The 25371-nt window shown below is 36.6% G+C and overlaps 1 protein-coding gene and 1 long non-coding RNA gene across 2 annotated transcripts in view; one reads left to right on the top strand and one right to left on the bottom strand.

Moving 5' to 3' along the window:
* Positions 1-19746, top strand: part of SYT10 (synaptotagmin 10) — a 37680-nt gene extending 17934 nt beyond the window's left edge. The window contains exons 3-7 of the mRNA XM_030480155.1: positions 1796-2360; positions 14424-14544; positions 14842-15013; positions 16490-16619; positions 17694-19746. Of these exons, the coding sequence (XP_030336015.1) occupies positions 1796-2360; positions 14424-14544; positions 14842-15013; positions 16490-16619; positions 17694-17765 (1060 nt within the window). The 3' untranslated portion in view covers positions 17766-19746. The remainder of the gene's footprint in view (positions 1-1795; positions 2361-14423; positions 14545-14841; positions 15014-16489; positions 16620-17693) is intronic.
* On the bottom strand, positions 238-25371 carry LOC115605539. Its single transcript, XR_003990631.1, has 3 exons — positions 23028-25371; positions 15729-15823; positions 238-2448 (listed from the first exon to the last, which is right to left on the bottom strand). It is a non-coding gene; the product is annotated as an uncharacterized LOC115605539 (long non-coding RNA).

The raw sequence follows: 25371 nt of genomic DNA, 5'->3' as shown, positions 1-25371 counted from the left end.
ATTTACTGCTACTACATTCTGGGTGGAGTTCAGTTCCTTCCCTGTGTTTCACACACCTACAAGGCTGGACTTTTTAGACAATAAAGGCACAAAGACATCCCTGTAACTACCTGAGGACAATATTGTACTTTTCTGACTGCTTAGGAATTTTCCACTCCTCAGTCCATTCCATCATATGCTATGAATTCAGGGAGATTTAACATTTGAAAATATTTCAACTTGTGTCTCTGTAAAAAAAAAGAAAGGTAGAATGTTAGGTGTTACAAGAGGGGTGTTTGAGATCAGAACAGCTGGATTTTTTGGATCTACTTCAAATCTATACTATGATATTCTCCCTCCCCTATTCTTGTGTTATGCTAGGACTGCTCCCTGCACCTAGCAGTACTTTTAACAGCCAAAAGGGGAAACATTCTTGTCTATTATTTAATGGCTGCATATTACCCTCTTGTATCTCTGCTCAGCTGAACTGTGGTAGTTTTGTGCTTCATGCCTTCTGCGACCACTTCACTTACAGCAAAAATACAAATAATATCTCTGAAATCAGTCCTGGTTGCTTTCAAATGGACGATTTGCATTTCTGATTTAAAGAAAGAAACACACAGCTGTGACACCTCTTGTTTTCAGAACACAGCACCACAGGGAAACCAAGCAATAAGGCAAGGCTGCATTTGGCATTAATAAGCAATTGATTTCAAAAAGCAGAGGAAAGTCTGACAATTAAATTGTTTTTTAATGGCAACTAAGCATGCTCACTGGAGGAGGTAGTGAGCTTTTTCAGTACAGATTGTTGGGGTAGTGAAGTACCAAGGAAGTGTGAAAATGTCCAAAAAATAAACTGGGCAGTGTGGTCATAATCCATCTGCTGATGATTAATTCTACAAAGCTTTTTGACCAGTGTTGTCATACTACTGTAAGGCTGCATGGCATGTCAGGGGTTTGATTTCACTCTCAGTAGGAAGGGCACACATTTCCATTGAAGTTCATGAGTCAAGATAAATACATATGCAACACTGAATTCAGAATTACAAGGATTTAAACATATTGTTTCTTGCTGGGAGTATAGGAATCAGCTTTCTAATACACCACACAGCAGTGTGAGAACAGATCTAAAAAACCTATCACAGAAAAATGTTGATGAGAACTTTGAAATGTATTGCAGCCGGAACAAAATATTCCAAGTAGGATTGGAGAAGGCAGCCTGTACCTCAGTGTAGCAAATACCAAGTGGGTGTATATAAAATGTTGTAGAATGAACTGTGCTGAAAACCCCTCGACGTAGTTCTGCATGGCCTTTTCAGGTGCCTTTCATAGTGATCAGTGTGAAGCTTGGTAAATATTTAATTAGAAAACCACCATGGAATGCCTCCAAGAACCAGGAAGTACTGATGTCAATTGTGAAAGTCATTTTTTTTCTGCCTGACTGTGCTTTACTCAGGCCCTAGCACAGTGGGATCAAGCAATGTTGGAACTGTCAACTTGTTCTGTGAAAGAACCTGAATTAAGTTTCAGCTGCATAGCCTGAAAATAAGTTTATAAATATATGTATTGTGCGGACACTGGGTATCTCTCAGACCAAGAAGTTAAGAAGTTCATTCTGAATGATCATTTCTTCTCAAGGATGTTTTAACACTAGAAATATTTGGGGGAAATGGGGGAGATGGGGAGGTATTTTAAAGTTATTCTAAAGAGAGGAACATTTACTGATTTGTTCTTCTTGTATTTTCTACTTAGTAATAGCCAAGTCTTTTCCCAGAGATAACCATGGCCCATTCTGTGTGTGTGTGTATGTGTGCAGGCACAATTCTTTCAGGAGGCACTTGCCAAGGCAGATGCAAGTGTCCAGTGTTGATTTTAACATGGGGACAGACCCGATTTTGCAAAGGGGAGAGACAACAACCAGCATTGGGAGAATAAAACCGGAACTCTACAAACAGAAGTCTGTGGATTCTGATGGGCAACAAGAAGATGTGAAAACATGTGGAAAGCTTAACTTCACTCTCCGGTATGATTATGAGAATGAACTTCTGGCTGTCACAATTGTCAAAGCCTTAGATCTGCCTGCTAAAGACTTCACAGGAACATCTGACCCCTACGTTAAGATTTATCTGCTCCCAGATAGGAAAAAGAAGTTTCAGACACGAGTTCACAGAAAGACATTAAATCCTGTCTTTGATGAAACCTTTCAGTTTCCTGTAGCCTATGATCAACTCAGCAACAGGAAATTGCATTTCAGTGTTTATGATTTTGACAGATTTTCTAGACATGACATGATTGGGGAAGTTATTCTTGATAACCTTTTTGAAGTCTCAGATCTCTCCAGGGAAGCCAATGTATGGAAAGACATCCACTGTGCCACCACTGTAAGTAATGTGTTCCAAAAGTATTAACGTAATATTTTCATGTCTTTTTTTGTAGTTTGTGGCAGAGCATCCTGTTTATCAACAGAGTCTGGAAGAAAAAAAAGAAAAAAAGTTGTCAATATTTTCCTGTGAGCATAGAGAAAAAGATGCTTAGGAAGCTACAAAATTTAATTACTAAAAAAATCTTCTGGGAACATACCATCACCCTTATGGCTCACTGTGCATATATAAATTAGGTTTATTAATTAAATAGTACATCATGAAAGTCACTACTTAACAAGAACAATTAACATTTTCCTGTTAGCAAAATACCCTGTCCTTTAAAATGACCACATATTTAGGAACAGGGCCCATTCTACTCTTGTTAGAAAAGTTTCATAGGTTGGGAATCTTGTGAGGCAAGAGAGAGAGGCTAAAAATGCTTGAAGTCTAAAATATTCTTTGCCAGCTACCCTGTGCTTGAGTCCCCAGTAAATGTATCTGCATTGCTGCTGGTTACTAGCAAAACTCAAGAGGCACAAGTAAATACAGTTAGGAAATAGAAATCATTTGTTTATTGTTGCAAGCAAGAAAAGGAGGCCAGTGCATGGATGACAGAATGGATGACAGGCTACCAGCAGGAAAACCTCCAGTCTCCAAACATTATATTTATTAACCTTGAAATCCAAATTCATCTCTGGCTGCAATTGGCAGGGGAGAAAGGTAGGGTATGGGGTAGGTTTGGGTTTTTTTTTTGGGGGGGGTTGTTTTCGTTTTTGTTTTTTTGTTTGGGGTTTTTTGTGGGGGTTTTTTGTTTGGTTTTTTTTTTGTTTGTTTGTTTGGGTTTTTTAACTACTATGCGATTTATATAAAAGTTTTCCCATCCCATGTTCTGTGGAGGTATCCAGAACAGTCTGAGTCATCTCTGGGTTTGAGCATGGGCTGGACTTTCACAGAGGACAGAGCAGTAGTAGACACTGCTTAAGTCATAGAAGGTTCATACCACCCCTTCAACAGAGCTGGAGACTTCCCATGCCTTTTTCCCCAAAAGTTTTCATGCTGTTCATTCCTGCTAAACAGGAAGTTTAGGTCTGCATGACTAGAGGGACACAGAAGACTGGTTTTTCCTGAGTAGTTTGAGCATGAGAAAGAAGAAAGGAGATGTATTAGGGAGTGGAGCATAGCGGAGACAGTTTTTGAATGTGAATTTGTAAAAATGGCTGTTTATTTTACCTGCTGAGTCTACCAAAATGGTATGAACAGCCTTTGGCATACCTCCAGAAAATTGTATCTGTGTATCCTTAGTTTGATTGAGCTCTGATTTCAGGTAAATTTAAGAACTGTGTTCTCAAGCTGCAAATTGAATCTGTGTTTACGGTCTTGGAATAATAGCCCAGTAATATTTTTTTTAATTTCTTCTAGATTTGATATTATATTTAACACTTTAATAATGATTTAAATGCTCACTGGTCCTTTGCAGCAGGCGTGTGTATGAGATTTTTCACTGATAACTAGAATGGTTTCAGCAAATTAGAATCCCTGGACTGTTCATCACCAGTTTTAAGATTAAAATGCCATACCAAATTATGCAGTCTGGATATATACTAATATACATCTGGATAAAAATGGCTGCTAATCTTGGGGCTGAATTCTAATTCAAGTTTCTTCCTCACTGAGGAAGAATATAATAGGTTGGGAATCTTGTGAAGGAAGAGAGAGAGGCTAAAAATGCTTAACTACTTTAATTACTACATGCAGTTACAGTGCTTAACTCACTCTGCTGGTGTTGAAATTTAGGAGGAAGCGTGAAGGTTTTGGATTTCAGCTTTTCAGCCAGTATAGTTTACAGTATTTAGTGTGTATGAGTAAGTTGTTTCCACTTAAGCTATTAACAATAAACACATAACATTGAGGTATCTTCTAGTAAGTATCAGGTGACCGCATCAGCTTTCCCAAGCCTTACATTGTTCCCAGAAAATTGTGTAAGAAACTGATTGAATTGATCTTTGCTTGACAAAACGAAACCCTCCTGTAATATGTCCTTTTACTATGTGTGCAATGTGCTGCTTTGTGTTTTACTTCAGCTGTTTCATGTAGATTAAAATTGGTTAGTAATAAAAGTTTCTAGTTCTGCCATTTCAGAAGTTATAAGATGAGTGAGCCAATCCTGCACAGGAATAAACAGTACATAAGATGTTAATCAACAGGGAATTAAAGTCTTAAGCACCAGTTTAAGTTTGCCAAAGTCACTAACTAGCAATTAAATAACTAACTAATGTTTGACAGATTCAACTGGACTTGAATTAAACCTGGAAAAGAAAAGATCCAGCTGGTTCTACAGTTAGTGAAAAGTAATTGTACTCCAGGCAGGCATACTTTGGTGTTCATAAAGAATCTTTAAAAGCCAAACAGGCTGTCTCAGTGGGAAGGTCCGTACTCACACTATAGAGCACAGGAACCAAGATGTCATTCTGCAAATTTATTTCTCTCATGCTTTTTCGCTCTTCACCTCTGCTCTGTTTTGTTGTTTGTTCTCTGAAGCTTTTCAGCCCTTTATTCAGACATGCTTCCTACACCCAGTGGTTTCCTCGTGCTGTTGCTAAATGATAGATGGTAGCGATAGATCAAAGGTTTAGTCCAAAACTTAAAAAACAGCAGAAGTAGCCTCTCCTCAGCTTTGAGTCTTTTACATCTCTTCCATAGTCAATACTTTTCTATTCAGAAGGTAGAGTGAGTGTAAAAATTATTCCTTTTACCTGGTTAGAAAGAACCCATTTTTATGACACAATGTTCTGCACTCCTTGAGTTGAACACCTACTAGACAGATTTACCGAGGAAAGGAACTACAACATTTTACTAGTGAAGGCAGTTACCAAAGGAGATCAGGAGATTCTCTGCTATGCAAATATTCTCTGTCAGTAGTTAGCATAATTTAAAAAGGTTTGCTTGTACATCCATAAGGAGTTTTTATTTGTTACAGGAAATAAATGGTCTGGGGAAGAATCAGACTGGGTGATTGCACTGAGTCCTGTTGGCCATAAAATCAATGACTGTGTTGAGATCTACAGTTTGAATACTTATTTTGTTTTTGCACATGATAGTAGTTTGAAACTATTTTGTAGAAGTGCAGGATTGACCCCCACACACCCTCATTTTTATCCTTATGGTTTTCAATTGTTGGTATTTATTCATCTTTTGTAGTTTTGGGGTTTTTTTCTTATAATTTTTCATTCATGTCATTGTTTCTCTGTTATATGATGACATGTTGAAAACTTACAGCTATTGTATACCACATAGCATGTGCCTGTTGTAAGTGCCCAAGGATCTTCATTTCTTAATGTTAAATTATCAATATGAATTTGGTATAAAATCAGTTGTGGAAAAGAAGTATCCTAGATATCTGATTATATTAATATCCCCAAATTTTGCTTATATATGGGTGAGTTTTGAGTTTTCAATATTGAATATTGAGTTTTCAATAAATAATCCATCATTTACTTCTGTTCGTTTGGTTAATTAAAAAAAACCCAAACCAAAACCTCAAGACTCAGCTTTGCACCACCTGTGAAGGTTGTTCAGTACATTGGAATATTGTAAGTCTTAATACACTTAATAATTAATTCATAACGTCAGAGGCAAACAAATAATATTAAATGGATTGTTTAGTCGACATACCTAACTTCTGGTTTTGTAAAGTGCTCGTGAGTTTTGCATGCATTTCTGATGTTTTGCTGCTGTCAAAATATACCACATACTTAAAAAAATTAAAAAAAACCCACCTCATGTATTGGAATTGTTAACAAGCACTAGTGCAAATATTCAGTGTTGTAAAAATGTTTAGACAAAAAAAAACTAGTGATCTTAACACTTTCTGAGTATAAAGGTTTATTAACTTCCCATTATACTTTTAAAAATGATTGATTGCTTTGAAAATCACTGCCTAAAAAACCTGTGAGCTCTGTTAGTGGAACCAGTTACAGGAAACTATACAACTGGGAAAAAAATAAATAGGGCTTAGAATTTAGATGAAAGCCCTTTCCACCGCGTTACTCTTTTGAGGATGTTAGTCATGGAGCTGTCATATAGTTGTAGCCTCTTGAATTATCTCACGCAGATGGAACTTGATTATCATTTAGTTTTCTGACACCAGGCATTTCACTGATATGGCTTTCCTATTTGTGAAGTGCGATATAAAAGAAGGTTTTGAAAGGACACACACTTCATGTGATGCCCATGATGTGTGATTGCTGTTTCTAAAGCACTTGGCATGTAAGTGAATAGCATTGCTGGAAAAGACAGAAGTGCTTAAATACCTCTTTTTAACGAGCAGGACACTTGCCAGAGTAGAATGCCACACAGGTAATCCTCCCTGTTATAGAAGGAGATTCTTCTGACTTCCTGATCAAACAAGAATGAAGCCCACCTCTGCAGTTCACCCAGAGCAATTATGGGCATTATCTTTGCTTAGTTTCAGCCATAGCTCACTATTTCATAAGGAGACAAAAACCGGCACACTAGGCTGTGCACTGAGTAAGGCAATAGTGGTATAGAGCTGAAAAAGATAAGGTGGTCAAACACTGAGGCCACATTATAAGGATTGTCCCATTTCTTAGTGTTCAAAGAGTAACACTATCAAGAAATGTTTTATCACCAGCAGTGTAGTAGACTATGCCCTACAGTTAACCATCCTAACTTGTTAGCCTAGTCCATCAGAATGGATGTTTCTGGAAATGTACATGAAAGCTTTTACACGATGTTAAATAGACATGGAAGAGTAAAGACTTGTCAGTTTACAAACATTTACCATCTCTATAGTGGGAACAGCCTTTTTAAAGCCAAGAGTAGCTGGCACTTGTCATTTCTACTCAAGGCCAGTGATATAAAGGTTTCACATGATTGCCTACTGCTGAGTAGATGAGCGAATACTCTGGGTCAGTCTTTCCAGAAACATGTTGAGGTTTATCATTAGTTTTGGGACTGCTTTATGTCTGAGTGATAACTAGAAAAGACAATGGAGAAAGAGTAGGTTTCTGTCCAGTTACTGAAAGCAGGAAAGGTTTCTATTATTAGTGAACATTTCATTTAAAAGGACAAATTATTTTAATATTCTGGTTTGCTAGAGGCAAACTGCTACTTTCAGTCTACCTTGAAAATAAGAAAATGGTTTTCTCAAGGGAAGTTAACATCTCTGCATCCAGACAGTACCATGGCAGCTATGCTAAGGTGCAAGGCTTGACTGACCTGCGATGTCCTATGTGCTCTCTGAGCTTCTCACTGCAAATTGTCTCTTTGCAGTCAATGCCTTGCTGCTTCAGAAGAGCTTCTTTATGCGGGAAGCCACATACATTTCGGTTCATTTATGTGCTGGTAGATGCTACGGTTAGTTCACAGAAGTACCTCTGTTCTCAGCTCTTCTGAAGCAGGAATGGGCTTCCTTTCTGCCTGGCAAGATGAAACTGTCTCCCTGGTGCACAAGACAGATGGTTCTGTACAGAGGGAGTGACAAAAGAAGCATCCAGGAGGCTTCCCAGGACACTACTGAGAGCATTCAGCTCGCTGGACCCAGCATGCTGTCTCAGGGAGTCCTCTCTATGCAATCAGGACCGCAATCAGCAACTGCAAACCAGAGCAATCAGAGTGTCTGATTGGCAAAAACCAGCATTAGACCTCCACAAGCAGCAGGCACAGTCATTATAGGGCAACAGGCCCCACTGCTTCCATACTGTCTTCCACAGAGGCAAGAACAAACACAACCTCATTGATTCATTTCCCAGGACAACAGCTCAATCAGTAGGTGGTGCTGGGAGGAAGAAAAACATCTGCATTTGATATGCAAAGAATAACAGGAGAGGAAAATAAATATTAGCTGTGGGGACAAGGTTTCCAAAGTAAAATCCCTTTGAAAGGTGGTTAGATTAGCTCTCCAGTTCTCTTTATGTAACTTTCAATAACTTCTGTGATAGCGTAAATACCATCAAATTCTAAATGCATAGATGAGAAAACAGGCAGACTGGTAGGTTTCTGTATGGCTCTTTACTATTATTCTTTTAACTCTTAAACTATCTCAAAACAAGAAATGTCTTAATGCATTCTTAACTAACTGTGCGAGGGAACAGGTTTCCCTCTTCTTTTCTTTCCATTCAATGCCCAACATTTATCATTATATTTTATTTTATCCCTGATTCTTGAAGCTCGAGGTCAGTAGTTTTTATTGGAAAGCAGGAATATATATAGTATGTTTCTAAACAGAACAAGAAAAAAAGAGAGAGAAAAATCTTTCCTTTAGGAAAATTATTTTTCTGCAGTACTCAAGTAATCCGAAGATCTGAATCTGCCAATTCATTTTTCTTTACATTTGTATACTATACAGAAAAGCAATTTTCAGTGTGCCCAAAGGAAGCAGCTAAAAGTCTAGGAATGTAATGCCTGAATAACTTCTTTGATATCTAGAAAATATTATTAGTTAGTAAAGATGCTTACTCAAAATACAGAAGGAAAATTAAAAGAAAAAATTTGCAAATCATTTGTTTAGGAATCAAGTACAAAATAAATTCATGCCACCCTTGATATTTTTGCTATGCTACTCTCACATGCAATCAATCTTTGAAACATCATTTAAATTACAATTAATAGGAAAGTAGTTTTGGATATTAAAACTGAGATTAAAAATTAAAATTGTTACTGTGAATTATGATAATCTGAGTCATAAAGCAGCAACAAGGAAGTTTTTGAGGGAATTTCATTTCTAATGCAGTATTAATTACACAAATATTTGTTATTTTAACTATGGAAGTTAATGACATGCTAGGAATAATAAAAGTGTATAAATTCTTTAGTTCTGGTAACATTTACATAGCTCATTGTAAGAATAAAAGAGTTGCTCTTTTAAGACTTTTTTAATTGCAAAACTTTAAAAACTAGGGGAAAAGAAAAAGAAACAAACATTGGTAAAAAAAATGGCCTAGAGCTCATTTGTGATCAAAAATCGTGCAAAAATGACACCTTATTTCACATATGAGCTCCCTATAAGCTTTTCACTCCTGCTAGCATAGGAAACTAGTTAAGATCTTGGAGTATAGGAGGGAGACTATGGAAGTTCTTACACTGTCAGTATAGTCAATAAATAATTTTTCCTGTTCAGTTCAGGATTATGGGTGAAGAAACTACACTGAGCATGGAAGGATCTCAGTCTAACTTCCTCACTGAATTTGCAGAGGTTCCTAGCTAAAAGTTGTCTCTTCTATTGAATTTAATGGAAACAAATGGGAAAGTTAATTAAAGTAACAGATAGCAAAGCTTTCTCCAGCAGCAACAGTTCTAAAACTCAGTCAAGCTAATTGATGCTCTCCTAGATGGGCTTCAAACTACTCCTTACATCACTACCCTGTGTATACATGTTGTGAAGAGGGAGCACAGCCTCTGTAGAAATGCTACTGCTTCTAGAGGCATAACTGTGAAAATGAGAGCAGTGCTGTGCATTTGGTCTGATAACAAAAATAATAGAATAAGGACTTTTTTTCATCTGATTTTGCCAACACCTGGACTGATTTTCCAAGAGCCCATAAAGCAGGTGTGATTGCTCGTGTGGGATGAGAATTACGCTATCTGAAGAATCTGTATTCTGTAGCTAAGAAAACCCAAGTTCATCTAAATAGCTGACATACACATTTAAGATCAGTGTTTTCTTTGTTTTATTTTGTTCTAGCATTGCTGTACCAGAAAATGGATTGGATAGTAAGGTAAACTGGGAGCCATAAAAGTAACTGAAGCTGGTATAGCACTTGCCACCATTCCAGTTCCTTAGTACTGTATGACAGCTTGTGTACACAAAAGGGAAATAAATGAAAGAGGCATATGCAGTACCAACAAATGCTTCCTTTTGCATTAGTGCATCTATGCTTGATGCTGGTTTATCTGTTATTGGAAGTCAGTGGGAGGAATCATTACAAGCATCTGTAAAGCTAGCTGTTAATTGAAATCAAGTTTAATTTAAGAAGAAAAAGAAAGACTCATAATAGGCCTAGAAAAGAGGGAAATTTTCATGTGAGTTACCTAACTAAGGTACAGTTCTAGGTGAATATATGATACATGTAAGACAGTGTGAAGCATAGTTAAAAATTCATATGAATGGCAACCACTCGGTCCAAGCTTGTGTATTCTGAGTTGTGTTTTGTTTGAGGTGGACGGTAATGCAGACATGATTGTTGAGGGCAGCTTGTGCTTTGGCTTCCTCAGATTTACTTGTATTCAACAGTTCCTATCAGATGATTTGTGTGAACTTAATTATCTATCTAGTGTATTATAAAGTGAGAAAAATATAAATTTTCTAGAGCGCTGGGATTCTGAAGTAATTAAATCCTATTTTTAAATCTCAATTAAAATCAATAATACTTAAGGATTCAGGGCATTTAAAAATGCTACTTATTATAAACAGTGTGGTAGACAAAGACTGCCATGAGAAGTTTAAATGCTGAACCTTACTTTGTTCATTATTTAGGCCTGAACCTGTGTTTTCAGCTCCAAATTAATGAACCTGTAGAGCTCAAGTTAACAAAAAAGTGCATGGAGAGAAATGGTGATATCCCTGTCCCAGTTTCTGATGCTATCATGTATATACGCATAATATTAATCTTAATCCTTCAAAACAACTTTTGAAAGTTCGTAAGTCTTGGACTTCACCCTGTGTGATTGTTTTCCAAAGAATATGTATTTTAATGATGCATTTTAATACCTTAATCCCCAGTTGCCCTATGATTTGTAGACGTTCTAATAAAATATAGTCAGTTCACTCAAGTATGACCAATCTCAGCACATACTAAAAATAGAAACTAAGTAAAAGTACTCAGACTTTCTACTACTTACTAAACAAAAAGACACTGTCTACAAAACTGTCAGCAAACATCAGGTGCCACAACTAGTACCAAATTAAATTAAAAAGATAAAAATATCAGCGTTCTTTGAAGGATTCTGAACAAACATGTATTTTAACTCAACCTGAGGACCATGGGAAATCCAAGTCTGTGATGGCAATCTATGATAGCCAGTTCTCTCCACCAGGAGAAGAGTTAAATGGTACCTACAGATTACTTCAGGGTAACTACTAATTTTATTTCTAGCCCATTGAAATCACAATGAATGACTCAAATATCTTTGATATAGACAAGAATGTTTATTTGAAATAATATCTATTCTAGTCTACTGCAGAATTTGTGTATTGAAGTGGTGGATAGAGCTAAATGACTGTTCTATAATAAGAAAATCAGACCTTTCAGGGCAGCACGAGCCACGTTTTTTCCAGGTGTAGGTCTTAGGTGTCAGAAAATGCCTGCATAAACATTGGAGGGATAGAGATCCTTTTCCCAATCCTAAAATCATCCTTTACCATGTCAGACTGAGTAGTCAATACACGGGTTACAGAACTTTGGTAAACTTCAGTACATCTGCCCTTTGGGCAGTCTGCTGTGCAAAGTGGGAAGATTCCCCACATTTGTTGTCCAAACATTTCTTTTTGTATTAAGGCATCTTGCTTATTCATTGCACAGTCAGAAACACTAGATTTGATTGCAGAGGATTTTCCAAGCTCTTTTCCAATATGACTTCAGTACATGGTGTTCAGAAAGGAAAGAAAGGACTGAGCATAAGCCTCAAATGCTTGCCAGTTTTTTAAGCACTGATGCTTTTCTCTGCTTTTCCAGAAAGTACTGTAGAGTAACTACCATATGGAGTTTGCAAGTATTTTGAACAATGCTTCTTGTAAAGTATATAAGTCATGATAAATAGCTCTGCCTGTATTCTTGTTTATCATTTTAGCTCACCCAAACCTTCGAGTGTTTACCCAATTTCTCTTCAGAAAGAAATAATAGTATACTCAAGTTCATACTCACATCTTGCAAAAATTATTTTTTCTCTATTCTCTTATACAAGTCATCTCTCTGAAAAAAGAAGAATTAGTCCTTTTTATGAGCTGCCCACTGTGTTTAATGATGCAGCCCAGCTTCATCACCTTTCTCAACATAGACCTTAAGCTTTGAAACACTGGATGTGGCAGAATTGTATTTCCTTTTCAAACAATAAAGTGAGATCTCTTCGACATATGGATATGAGGAACAACAATCAGACTCTGAATTCAGAAAGTAATGCTAGTAACAGAAGCTGTGCTTCAAACAAATTTCAGATATGGCAAAATATAACGGAAAGCACTTACCACTTTAACAAATGAGTGAAAAGAACTACACTTCATTTTTTCAAGTTTTATTTATATTTTCTGAAATAGAAAAGTGAATTTGTTAATGTACTCTAGCGCAAAATTCTGTGTTGTGTGTGGCAATTTAGGGGGCTTGAGCTAAGGAGATGTCAAATAGCTGTATTTATCCTATGTGGACTGAATGAACTAAATAATTTTGAAATCCTGAGCAATCTGAAATCCTGAAATCCTGACAAGCATGAAATTTGCCCGCAGTACATGTTCACATGCTTATCAATCTACTAATTCTCAGAACAGAATCCTGGAAAAATGACTGAACATATGAATTGACCAAGCTACGCAAAAGTCAGTATTTCACTAACAGTGCAACGGAGAATTTAAAGCTATTCTAAGACTGCATTCTTCAATCTAAAGACTGCAAAGCAGGGAAAAAAAACCAAAAAAACCAAATGAATGACAAAAATAAACCCTAAATAAACAAACAAACAACAAAACCTCCCTGAAGCATGTGATTAAGTCCATCTTTACTCAAGAAAGATCTGAAGTGCTTATTTTAATTTAGACAGAATATTTAACCCAAAGAAAGTCAATAAAAATGTTCAAATAAGCAGCTAAAAAATGTGAGAAGTCAGTCCCAGTCTGTCTCGTAACTATAAGTAATGCATGTCATCTACACAGCAATCATTATGTATCATTTAAAGATTTATCATGCTTGCCTTCTGACGCTAGAGCAGCTGTACCATAAATCCACCAGTTTTCAAACCAATTTGTACTCTCAGGGTAGCTATAGGTTTAACAGATAAAATATTGGAGCAGAGATATTAAAAATAAGCTTTTTAGTAGTAGTCAAAAAAAGTCCTTTGCGATCACATGAGCATGCTTGAGAGTGGCTGCCATACAGAAGTGACTTCGTTACATTCTCCTATAAGCTCATATTTAAAAATCCGAAGTTGTTTTTAATATGTAGTTTTCTTTTCTTTGGGGGTATATTTAAAAGGAACAATTTAGAACATAACTAACAACTCAACAAATAAACTTTTGTAGTTTTAGGATAATTATATAACTGTGAGAAAAGAAAAAATAAGAATTGATGGAACCTCTCTTCATTAGATTACGTTTCTCAAATGTTGCAGCATCTGAATTGTATAGCAACATGATATTATATGAATTCACAGCACATTGTCTCAACATAGAAACTATCTCTTTGTGAGGATTATTAAGATCCACATGGACCTTATCCATCTTTCCAAATATATTATCTTCCAAAAAATTACTGTTGAGCCAGGGAAGTTGTAGGTGCTACTCCTTTACTTTGCTTTTCTTCCAGAACAGAACCCCTCAAAGCACAGTAAGAGCAATAAAACTAGCAGCTTTTACCAGCACATTCATCTTTTCAAAGCACTTAGGATAAACTTTTGATATGCAAACATGTGTGCAGAAATATATCATCTCCTACATAAATTTCAGTGGCTAAAAGGCATGTAAATGTGTATGATCTAAATATCCCACCAAATTTCCTTCTATTGGAAATCGTGGAGTCTGAGTCCTTTCAAGAGCAGAAATTGACATTCCACATTCAGTACCTTTTCATTTCTGTGAATTCAACACAAACATATCAGGAATCCAGAAAGTTTTGGTTCCACTTTTTAATAATTTCTCTGTTTAGTAATTCTAAATCCTGTCACTAAAATATTATCCTGTGGCATCCTTTCTATATTTTATAGAAATAATTTCTGAAAATTGGTTGTGACCTCCTCAGAAGCACCTGAGGCTGCAAAACAAGTGTCTTCATGTTAAAAAAGAAATTCTAAGTTTCTGCATGATCTGAACTGAATTGTTGGCAGTATGGTCAGATGCTAACCATTTATTTTCTTTTTCAGGAGAGCATAGATTTGGGTGAGATCATGTTTTCCCTTTGTTATTTGCCTACTGCTGGGAGAATGACATTAACTGTCATCAAATGTAGGAATCTCAAAGCAATGGATATAACTGGCGCATCAGGTGAATCTACTTCTTTTTTTAATAAGAAGTCAGACAGGAAGTGGACAAATAGGAACTCCTTGGGTTTTGCGTGTTTAACATTGTTGTGAAATGGAAGTAGCAGGAGAATGGGTATAGGCCCTGTTCAGATCTACTGGCTGTCTTTGGCAGTCACTGTCTTATTCAGAATGCCCATGTTTTTCCTTTGCATTGTTTTATTGATATGACATTCCTAAAAAAAAAAAAAAAATTGCTCTTATGCTACACATTTGAATGACTTTGAGTCCAAATGCATGCAACTGATTATCTGTTACTCAGATCCATATGTCAAAGTGTCACTGATGTGTGAGGGTCGAAGACTGAAAAAGCGGAAAACGACCACAAAGAAGAACACGCTCAATCCCGTTTATAATGAGGCCATCATCTTTGATATCCCTCCAGAGAATGTGGACCAGGTCAGCCTCTCTATTGCAGTGATGGATTACGATCGGTAAGCACAGTTTGCTTTCTTACCATTAATCTTCAGTGAGAAGTTACCTGATCATTGCAGGCAACTGCATTCCACCTCCGTGAACTTTAAAGTAGGTTCAGTGTCACAAAAGATAAAGCCTTTGGGTCTTTTCCTTTAAAAGGAAGTAGAGGTTTAAAGCTTCCACACCTTTTAGAGCTCAAGCCATTTTATCTGTGTCATAAATAAATGTGATGCAGAAGAAACATGGCTCAACCCTCTTATGGGCCACTAGCCTTGGCATGTATTTCTTTCCCCATCTGATGGCTGGACTATGTAAAATCTTTATAAATCAGGTATGTCTCCCAGTTATAAAAGTCCCTCACACCTCTTAATTTCTATTTAAATGGCAGATATTTGAACTAAAAAAATCGGATTACTAAAAAAGAATTAGATGCTATTTGCCTCATTGAATTAAGTAATAATTAATTTTTCATTTGAGTCAATAGAGAAGCTTTGTAACCTTTGGGTTCAGCCCTGGTTGATAAAACATCTGAGCCTCAATTATCTATGTCCTTACCGAGAACTCTCAGGAAGAGACTCCTGCTTAGAGATGTTCAAGGACTGCAGAATAAACTAGACAGTGACTGGCAGAATCAAGCCCAAGCCAAGTTTGCTTCATTCAAGTGCTATTAGTAGTGAGCTTTTGAGATTGCAGGGCAAACAAACAAGGAAAGTCAAATTTAGTAACACAAACCTTCAGATTGTTTTTCCTTGCCATCAGATTTCTGATCGTCCTCCAACTTCTGTCAGGAAAACTTTCACAGTCAGATGTGAAAGGGCACTGTGGTGCTGTTGGGGAGAGAAATGAACAGCAACTTTCAGTCTCTTCAGCTGCTCCTTTCAAAGCATTTGCCATAAGAAAGTTAGGAAACATTATTCTAAGGTACATATGGGCAAGGTAAAGAAAATTATTTTCTGGATTTCCTCAACAAGTCTATGGCACTGCCAGGAGTATGAAGTATTAAGGCATAGCCTATCATGGCAATGCCTCTTGCCTTTCACAATTCTGACTGAAGTTCCGATGATGACAGCAGTAAGAGCTGGGAAATAGAGTGAAATAATGTCTGAAGGATTTGAAGCAGGAAATGTATTCCCCGCTGTTTTCCTTCACCTTCCTCTTGACAAAATTTCAGCATGCTTTCTTTCTAGATCATTTGGTGCATTATGCACCTTTTCTCTCCTTGTATTCTTTGGGTTGTAACCTTTTAATGGCAAGGGTTAAGTCTTCATTGCAATTTTTATGGCTGCTATAAGCGTGTAGCGTCTGGAGGTTTTTGATGCTACCATTATAGAACATAATATTACTATACTACTGCTAAAACTAATATCTGTGATAAATAATGTGAAAACTTTGGGTATGTATTCTGTGCTGCACTAAACCAGTACACAGAATTACATCAGATGTTACTAAAACTGTTTTTATTTTTAAAAAATCTGCCTTTCTGCAATTCTCAGAGTAGGGCACAATGAGGTCATTGGAGTATGTCGGACAGGAATTGATGCTGAAGGGCTTGGAAGAGATCATTGGAATGAAATGTTGGCTTACCCACGTAAACCAATAACACACTGGCATCCACTAGTAGAGGTAAGCAGTAGTCAAATTTTCTTCTTCTCAGTATATTGAATGTTTTTGTCTCTCTCACACTTATGTGCTTCTAAGAATCATGAAAACCAGTGCAGCATCGAAGAAGAAGCTCTAAGATCCTTAGCACAACCTAAATCTAGATGCGTGGGTTTATTGGTTACTTAAAAGTGCTATTTCAAAAGCTTCCATGGTGCACTGATAGCATTATAAGATTAAATAAAGACATTAAAAATTTCCAGAGATTATGATAAAGAGCTTATATCCACTTAGAAGAGATCATTTGCAAGTATTTCAAAAGTAATCATTTCCTCTTCAAAATTCTTTAGCATGAACAGGTATGTTGCTAAAATATTAATCTGAAACTGGCCTGCTAATTAGGCTGAATTAAGGCAACATACCAGCAGATACCTCCAGAGTTACTCAAACAGACTTATTGGAAGCTTATTCAAATGCATGAGTGATTATACCTACACATCTGTGGGCTTGGACTCCCTCTTCAACCTGCTGCGGCTATATCTTACTGGTTTTCTGTATGCAAAATGCTCACAGCTTTGGATTCTGAAAGATTCAATTTGAAGCCTTAAGAAGCAGCAGGCAATGTTTCAGGACACAGACAGCACACTGCTTCCCAAAAGCAACCTCTGCAGAAAAATGAGTTGCTGTCTGAGGCATTATGGGCCATTTGTTTTCTGCATTGTGTAGCACATGGCTGCACGGTATGTCCAGTGACAGCTAGAAAAAGCCCAGCAGAAAACACCTAAAGAAGAATATGAGGGCAACTAAACCAAGTCAGTGCAGCAGAGAAGCCTCTTTTTAGAGGCTCATAGCTCTGTCTGGATTATGTATGTTTGGAGACAGAGGTACCACCCCCAATTAGTGGAATAAACCCGCTCTGAAATGACCCAGAGGCATTTTTAGGTCACTTTAGGAATTTTCTTCCCATTACTAGTTCTGCTGGAGACATTGATCAAGAAAGGGTTTAGATGTGATTTGGGTTCTTCTTCGAGGGAGTCTCTCATCCTCTGAAATGATCATGATATGCTGACATTTGTAAAACTAACAATTTTTTTGCAGTTGCCTGGCCGAGCAACCAGTTTTGATAGCCAGGGATCTTGTTCATCACCAAAACCACCCCTTACGCCCTAGGGAACAAGAGCGGATTCATCGTGTTCAGTGTCCAAAGCTCCCTTGTAGCTCACATCTACATAAACAGAAGGTTTGGCTTTCGCAGATGAACTGTATCCATATTTTTTTATTAAAATACATTTTTCCTATTCTAAGTATTATATTACAGTTTATAATAATTTCTTAATGTATGAATGAAGTTGAATTGAGCCAAATATAACCCTTCCTCATGCAAATTCATTCACCTGTTTTCTTGCTGACATATATCCAGCGTCATATCCAAGCAGTGCTTTGATATGACCTATATCTTTGCATAGACAAAGAAATTAGAGAAAAAAAGAAATCCCTTAAGCAGTTCAAAACCACTCATGCAGCTTGTAATGCCTAATTCTTTTGAGAGAGAGCAAATAGTCATGTATAGCTAATGCAGTAAATTTCTTCTAAATTGCACTAAATCCTGTGTGACATCTCAAGATAGCAACTCCAAATGAATGTTGCATGGAAAAAACAACTGTTGTCATGTTTTGGGTGTTTGGAAAATCAGTTCATCCCTTGGGCAGGGAGGAAGGGCTTATCAAAAGCCCACTGAAGTCAAAGAGAAGGACCCTACTGGCTTCACTGGGTTTTAGTTCAGCCTTTGGAACAGGTCTCACAGCTGGATCTATGCAGTTACAATCTTCCAGCAATCAAGACGCCGGCTGCCCCTAGAGGAACTCGTTAGCCTCTTCACCAAAACAACCAGGCTTGAGCCCAGGCAGCTGGCTGTACTCTGCAGCTATTTTGCTTCAGCTACCCACCAGCTGATGAAGAGCTAGCTCAGATGTCTCTGCATGACACTGAACAGCACATGTACGGGTATTGATCTGGAACGCTAATGTGTCTGCAATGAGTTGTCTGGAAGTTGATGAAGCTCCATAGAGATATAGGTGTCTCCTAATGAGATGCATCCAGCCCCTTCGAAGCAGCTAATTTGCTGCCAGCATCATGCAGCCCTTACTTGGTCTTTACGCAGGTCAAACTGTAGATATGAAAACGCTTTAAAGGAATTGATTTAATGAATTTTAGCTGTTAAAAAAATTGATGAAAAACTGCAATTCTGCATAACATTTTCTGATTCTGGATTTAATGTGACAGTATTAGATTTCTTTGAAATTATTTTGACTAAGTGCACAGCTCGCAATAGTTTCTGGTCCCTGGCTGGATAACTCTAGTGTTCTATGCTAAATATGAATTTGAGATATGTTTTCTGTCAATATAATTGAAATGTAACAATTTTATAAACTAGTAAACTCATTTATTGGAATACACAGTGACAGCAAATGCAAAAAAGTATCATCTGAAGTGAGCTGCTTTAAAAACTAGAAGAGAACTACATATTATTTTGTGGATTTAGCTCTTTTTAACACTGAAGTTTACCTCAATTGGATAGTTATTTTCTTTCTTTTCTTTTTTTCTGGGTGTTAGTTTTTTGTTGTTGTTGTGGTTGGTTAGTTGGTTGATTGGTTGGTTGAGGTTTTTTGTCTGTGAAAAGCATAGCAAAGACTTCATGACTGGGACTCAGATTTTGAGAGCTGAACTGCAACTAGGAAAAAGTTGACGTGGTGGCTTTTTTTGTAAAGTATGAAGAAAACTGAGAAGATAGATAGTATTTTCCAAAACAGCATTTTTACAGAAGTGTTGTACATGAGAAAAATGCCAATGGAAGATTGGTTTATGATAATGGAAGCATTTCTGAGAATTAATCTAGTTATGAAGGGAAAAAGCAGTTTAGACAGACTTCTGAAGAACCATTTTGGCTTGGTTGGTTTGGCCTGGTTGACACACAATCCATTTATGAAGAACCAGTCCCTCCAGTCCATCAACTAATCTCTAAGTCAAATATGCCTTGAAGTGTCTTAACTGCTCCAGGAAAGTTAGGAAGGCTGGTCTTAAAATTGCAGGTGTTTCTAAGGCAAAAAAAAAAAAAAAAAGCAGCAGATTTTATACCTTGCCTTCTATGCCTACAAACACAGCAAGCAAGCAAGCAGACAAATAAATAAATCCTGTTCCAGTTTGCTATTCATGGTCTCTAGGCAGAAACAGTTTTTCCCAGAGAGGACTGGTAACTCTGAACACTGATCCTCCCTGCTCAAGATTGTATTTTCATCACCATAAATACAGAGCAGCCTTGAAGAATTTCATTCCTCCATTTGCTCTGGGTGAGTAATTTTTTAAATAGGAGAACAAGCTCTCCTCTGTGGGTTTTTTTCCCTTCCATTGTTGTTATCATCCTGAGATTCTGTGGCCTAGATAATTTTCATCATGATTTTGCAAGGTTGATATAGAAACAGATATATATATCCATATATGTGGAGATTGAAAAACTATTTTGTGTATACATTTATCTTAATATAAATTATATCGGTAGTGGCCTTTGTGGCCTAGAAAATACTTTTTGTAATGTGGTACTGTAACAGTTAACTAAATATTCTTTGCACTTTTTTGCACCTAATATCCAAAAAGCTAACAACTTCATGATCAAATGTAGCATAAGTGTTCAGCAATGAGCAACATCTTTTTAACTATTTCATTGTTCTCTATGAGTATCTTGTATGTTTCATCATAAGTATTAAGATATTTCAATATTTGTTTTTTTAAATTTAAATCGTTATCAAACACCAAAGGAATAATAGCTCAGTTTGTGCCCTCTTGTTGTGTTACTTTTGGTATTGTTAATAACAGTAGTGAATGACTTCTTTGTCTAAACTTGATTTATGAGTGCTCTGCATCTAGGAAAAATCAGGCTGCAAAATTATCAGAACGTCTAACTTAAATGACCCCTAATTAATTATTTTTAGTCCCTTACCAGTGATTAATATAATTAATGCAAAATATTATATTTTTTTTGCCCACTGCTTCCTTAGCTGTCTTACAAAATAGGGTGTGTATTTAGTATAACTAACCCATTGGCATTAGAGCCTGGTTCACAACTTACTCTCCAAGTGCAATCACAGAAGCACAAAGTAAAAGCTTAGCACAGTTTTACTCAATGAATATCTTGCTTTATATTTCTCTTTATAAAGACATTTAAAATATTTTAATTTTGGAGAAGTTGTAAACTCCCTGCTCCTATCCTGAGTGTTGTTGGGGTTTTTTTGTTCCTTATCAACATTTCTGCCATATCACAAACATTAGCCTTATTTGAGCAAAATCAAAACTGCAAACGGTCGGTATAAAGTCTATTGTAGTACTCTTACAACCGTTTGAAAAACTTTCATTCCTAAAAGCCTAAGTCTTTTTTATTGAAATTATTTGCTGGAAACAGTAACAGTATTTAATAATAATTGAATTTAGCACTGCAGAGGTTTTTTTGTACTTTCACACAGCGAAGTAGCATAGGTGAGCAAATACTCAATAAGATGTAAGTCACATATTGTACTCCCTGAACTCAACTTTAGATCACTGTGTTGTATACTTCTGCCAATATAGTCCTTCCCCTCACTCCCAGCAAGTAACCATATTTTTCCCACCATCTTTTGTCTTTATTGGGTTTCTGTTAAGCAGTAGAGACCTGACCCTTACTTTTTCTGCAGTGCTGAAACGTGACTCCTGGCCTTAAAAAAGTAGAACTATGAAACCTGTGAGGTCTTGGCCAAAAGGTGTAGGATAGCTGCATCGCTCATCTTCATTCCATGAAGAGCTGCCCAGGAAGTAACTTTCCTTCTCTGCAATCCCATATGATCATCTGACATTCAGAAATCAGTAATCCTGTCTGGCTTTATGCTTCTAGCAAGCACTGAAAGAACAATATACATATTTCAGGGATATGTATATTGATCAGGGACAGAGAAAGTGGCAAGAGCCATTAAAATGCAACAAAACCTAGTATGTCAGGATGCAAGTTCCCTACCAAATTTCTTCTTCAATCTATGGAGTTATTTTGATTTCTTATATTTAAGTAACAAAACGATATATTTTTCTTAAAGAATCACAACCACATTCAATATTTTTGAACAAAATTTGGAGTAAACATGAAATGTTTTCATTACGTTAATTTTTTCCAAAGGCAAAGCAATTATTTCTTAATTTCTTTTATGGGCACATTTTTGGAGCAATATTAAGAAAACTTTAAGTTGCAAAAAAAGACTTATTTGATCCATCCATTTTTCCTAATTCTTAGTTTTTTTAATTGGCTTCAATGTGATCTTTTTGAAAGTTTTTAACATGATGATGCACAACAAATACATGATAGTCTAGTTCCAAAATTATTTTACTATATATTTTTAATTAAATGCTTATATCTTATAAATTGTATATGTACTAGCTTTTTAATATAACTCCATTAATTTAATAAGCTTTATACATCTGAAATGCTTTGACTATATTTTTAAGGTATGTAAACATTTAAGAGTGAGTAATTATTTTGTAACTCAATAATAGAGTTCTGCTGAAAATGCAAAATTTTTCAGAGATCCATAAATGTGCCTCAGAATTGGAAAACCACCTTATTAGAGCATGTAAAAACCTAGATTTGCACATACAAGTACTTGCACTTGCAAAATGTATAATCATTATTATTTAGCTCTTCTATTATAACAGATCACCCATGCCTAATCAGAAATACATTTTGGCTCATGATAAATACTGGTCAAATCTGTACGGATAGTTCATTGACCTGAAAAGTTCATATGACGTTATTTCTACCAATGCATATGCTTGTAAATTTTGCAAGTGTTAAAATATGACTTATATGTTAATTAGACACTGAGGTGACTTTTGGACAAAGCTCACATAGTATCTGTTAGACCATCCAAAATATGAATAAAATAGAGTATATATGACATGACTATTAATGCATGTTTGGATGGAAAATTTTCTTTCTCATTCACACAACAGCTGAGACTCAGTTCTATCCTTTGCTCAAGATTCACTTTCACTTAGTTTCTGAGCCTTGCTGCTCTAAACTGAGCTCTCTTGTCAGAAAAATACCTAAATCATGGCACAGAGCAGACTGCAGAGCTAAGAAAGACAAAGGAAAATGTGGCAGTAGACACAAAGCTATTCAATGCAACTGCGAACACTCTGAAATGAAAAGCCTCCTTTCAAAACTGATAAACGTTACAACATTCATATCACTTGTCCTTTTTTTCTGTACTGTAAAGCAGGAAGAAAGAGGGGCGTTCCTGAAGAAGAGTCAGCATTAGGTAGAAGAGTTAATTGAGGTGCTGATCACAGCCATTTGCCATTTCCAAGGCAAATAATGCCTTAACTTCAAAAAGTAGATTGTTTTTTTTCTTTACTCACCCAAATGAATAAATATCTTCTGCACAATTCCCCTTTTCCTTAGCCCCAGCTGGAAACCGGCAGTTTTTAACAGCACACAGGAGACCAAGAGCTGGAACTCTAAGAGAAAGGGAAGCAGCAGGTTGGATTTAAATATTGCAGGGGAATCTGGCCAGGAAAATGGAACTAACACTTTCAATCTTGTGCTGAGTGTTAGGGAATGCTTGGTGATAGCTAGTGCTCAGGGCTGTGATTTTATGTTTTATCTGATAGTACCTCTACAATGTTGCTGTTGCTGGGAAACCTTTTCTTTACTGGCTCGGAGAAGAGCTCTGATATTGCTATGTAAAATTTTTCAGCCCAAGTATAGACTGTGACTCTTATGTTACATGGGACTCAGTCATCTGGAAGGGTACAAAGCTAGTTGAATTTTCTGAACAGGAAAAATCAATTAAAGCTTTGCACTGTACCATCATGAGGGCTATTTACTTTATTGGTACTAAGGACAAGTGTTGGTGCATTACTGATCCAAGGAAGGACATTTCATACAGTACTCTGCTAAGCCTATGTTGGTGAACCATTTCAGCACTATTGAAGACCCTTAGTATCAACATTGTCAAAATATAACTGATAAATATAAATACAGGTTATATACATTATCAGAGTACCAAAGCTCTCTCCAGTGGGAAAGACGTTTCGACTCTCTGATACGTAAGTCAAGACAGTGTGCTCTGAAAGTTGGATCTTCAGGAAGTCACATAGCTGCTGTGATGAAAGTGGAGCTGCTCTGTAATGATTTATGAATACAATATATTGACTTGGCTATTGGTCTTAAATTAGGTGAGTTCAATAAGTAGGCTTTAGGGGAAAAAACAAGAAGCAGAAAATGTTGTACAAGGGAGTGCCTCTTAGAAGAAAGTGAGATTAACAAAACACTAATGTCCATTTTGGTGGTGCAGGAGATTCTAATGATTCTACAGCCGGTCTGAAAAATGCATCTCATCAAAAATATTGAAAATCCAAGCAGGCACAGGAAAAAAAAAGTATATGAAAGATCAAGAGATGTTTCAGAACAGACAAGACTTATGTCTGAGCAGTCTGGGATGCAAGCTGTTGGTATATTTTACAGAGAAATTAGTCAGGGTTACACTACCATTAGTGCATGGGAAAGCTTGAGGCAGGACAGATATGCATATAGACTGCTATTTTCAAATCAATTTATTTATTTGAAATATTTAAGTTTACATATTTAAGCTTAAATAGTTAATTAGCATTCTATTGTTAAGGAAGCAAAGTATTCACACACTTCCTGAAAGAGAAGTTACAAATCCATTCAGGCTGTCTGGGTTAACACAGCTACTGTAGACATAAACAGTGTCCCAGAACCCAGCATAATTACAGGACAATTGTGAAATCCTGCCTCTCCCCGGGACAGGTGAAGTCAGGAAGCCTGACATGAAAAAAGATAGCAGAAAACAGACCAATGAAAGGATGAGGGTACAGTTATTTCATGACAACTTCAGAGCTCACAGAGAGCTTTGCCACTCATTTATTACACAGAGCATAGTAAGAGTGCCAGCAACATGTTTTCAGGACAGCAGCCTACTGTGTACAGTTTTCTCCCTCAAAATACAAGTATAAAAATGTTTGGAGGGATTGCTTTTCAAAATAGTTTGGGATCTTTTCATACCTTAGAAATTCAAACCCCTGTAGTAAAATAAATCTTACTGTGCATCTACGCATGATGAAAAAAAAAGGGGGAGGGAATCAAAACTCTCAGTAAAAACAAAGCTCTAGAACATGTCTGAAGTTGCTTTCATGTGTAGAATAATGAATAAATTTAAGACCTGATATCTTGAGACTTCTTAGGGTTAAAAGGAAAGGCTATGTTTCCTATTATAAAACAATTTTTTTCTGCAGGTACAGAATTCCTATTTGCCTAGTCCCTAAGTGATTCGTAATATCAGAGGTGTTCTAACAAATGTTTGTCAACATAACAGACAGGCATTTTAGCACTTAAGATTAACATCACCAGAAAGAAATCTCGGTTTTGGGATGGTTTCTAGATTAATGTCAGGGGAGGAGAGGTTGTGGTCTGGTAGAGATTTTTTTGTGAAGTACATAGATTTTTATAAATACATCTGCAAAAGGAAATAGATAAAGGGTCAGGGTGTTTTTTCAATTTACTATGAGACTGATAATTGCATCAGAAGTGAAGAGGACAGAGCAAGAAAGTATATAAAATCTTTGTGACATCTAAGACATCATCATGAGAGAGGAGGGGAAAAGCCTATTGAGTATGCAAAGAGCTTGCTAGAAAAAAAACTGAAACGAAAATGGAAAATATAAAAAGGGGGTGAATTGA

This window comes from Strigops habroptila, chromosome 3 (assembly GCF_004027225.2).
Source record: "Strigops habroptila isolate Jane chromosome 3, bStrHab1.2.pri, whole genome shotgun sequence".
Classification (NCBI taxonomy): domain Eukaryota; kingdom Metazoa; phylum Chordata; class Aves; order Psittaciformes; family Psittacidae; genus Strigops; species Strigops habroptila.
Note: the sequence above shows the minus strand (reverse complement) of the source record. Positions and strands in the feature narration are given on the sequence as shown.